The sequence below is a fragment of the Dioscorea cayenensis genome, unplaced genomic scaffold, assembly GCF_009730915.1.
Source record: "Dioscorea cayenensis subsp. rotundata cultivar TDr96_F1 unplaced genomic scaffold, TDr96_F1_v2_PseudoChromosome.rev07_lg8_w22 25.fasta BLBR01000810.1, whole genome shotgun sequence".
Classification (NCBI taxonomy): Eukaryota; Viridiplantae; Streptophyta; class Magnoliopsida; order Dioscoreales; family Dioscoreaceae; genus Dioscorea; species Dioscorea cayenensis.
In genome coordinates, this window is record NW_024087201.1 from 81,264 (window position 1) to 82,733 (window position 1,470).

The 1,470-nt window shown below is 45.8% G+C and overlaps 1 protein-coding gene across 1 annotated transcript; it reads left to right on the forward strand.

The window, feature by feature from the left end:
* Positions 1-347: 347 nt before the first annotated feature.
* Positions 348-1,100, forward strand: LOC120255061. The gene has a single exon (XM_039262967.1). It carries the CDS (start codon positions 348-350, stop codon positions 1,098-1,100), a length of 753 nt encoding a protein of 250 aa, XP_039118901.1.
* Positions 1,101-1,470: the final 370 nt, after the last annotated feature.

Here is a 1,470-nt window from a genome sequence, read left to right on the forward strand (position 1 = left end):
TTCATAGACAAAAAATCTTTGTTTTGCCTAAAAAAATGTAGCTACTCAAAATCATTCCTACGTCTTCATCTTCCCCACGGATGAGAAATCTTTGGTGCCTCAAAATATTTCTTTTTCCCTACAAAATCTATAAATAGTTGACAATACAACATATTTAGCTACAAAATTTACTATGTAGCTAAAAACAACATAGAGAATAGCCAAATATCTTGTAGTACATATTTCTCCACGCTTGCTGCCTCTTGAAGCCTTCCTCTCCCGAATCAAGCACCTACCAAATCTAAATAACATCAAATCTTTGAAACCATTTTTTTCCTCGGTGTCAATTCTCTGTTTCCCCTCTTGCCATGGCAAGCGGGGGCCATACTCCCCAGCCTCCTCCATCCCATCCCTCCCCTCCTTCTTGGGCTCAAATTGCCTCCAAGGTTACATCCACCCAAGAAACCTCTCCCCTGTACAATCCTGCGATTCTCAACAAACTAAAAGAATCTACTTCAGAGTTCATTAAACTGGACAATGATACCTTGAATCGAGCTCGCCTTCGTTTCCAACACTCACTCTTTGGGAAGTTTTTTGGTAAACCTCCTCTGTTTGAACAAGTGAAGATCTTTCTCTTGAAGAAATGGGAGAACATTGGGGAAGTTCTGATCTCGGATTTACCTAATGGCTTCATCCTTATTCGTTGTCCTAATGATAATGTTTTACAGCGCCTTCTCTCTGAAGGTCCTTGGACCATCAATGGTATTATCTTGCAGCTATCTCCTTGGCGCCCTTACTTCGAACCTTCTTTCACTAAGCTGACTACTGCAGCAATCTGGATCCAACTTCATAATCTTCCAATTGAATTCTGGAGTGGTGATACACTTGAAACCGTTTCCAGTCATCTTAGAAGGCTTCTGAAAATCGATGAACTCACTCTCTCTCTTACCCGAACCAAATACGCTAGAATTTGCCTTGAACTGGATCTTTCCAAACTACTCAGCAAGGGTTTTTGGCTTGGAGATGATATCCATCGTGTCTTTGTTGTGGTTCAATATGAGCGTCTTCCAACCTTTTGCTACTCCTGTGGAGTGATTGGCCATGGCTCTAGCTCCCCGTAGTCGAATCCAAAGAATCGGGAAGGCCAAAGTCTCTCAGCCCTCTCGAAATTTTCGAGAGAAGGAGGTTAGACTTGATCCCCTTCCCATGGATGCTGGAACTTCCGTCCGAGATCCTGTTCCCCCTTCTTCGGCTAGCAGTGATGGTGCTTTGTTTGTTCCTGATAATTCTGTGAGTGATTCTGACTTCGGTCCTTGGCTTCTCGTTTCTCGCCGGCGAGGCCAACCCCGTTCCCGTGGCGGTGGTGCTCGCACCCCTAACGCGAACGTTGGAACGGCAGCCGCTCCGAGCAACGATGACCGCTCGTCCCGAGGAGTTCCTGTTCGTGGTACACGTGGCAGCTTGCGAGGCGGTTCGAGTGGGCGGCGTCCC

Excerpts from the sequence above, each read along its gene's own strand:
- LOC120255061 (XM_039262967.1), top strand. The coding sequence starts at position 348 with ATGGCAAGCGGGGGCCATACTCCCCAGCCTCCTCCATCCCATCCCTCC.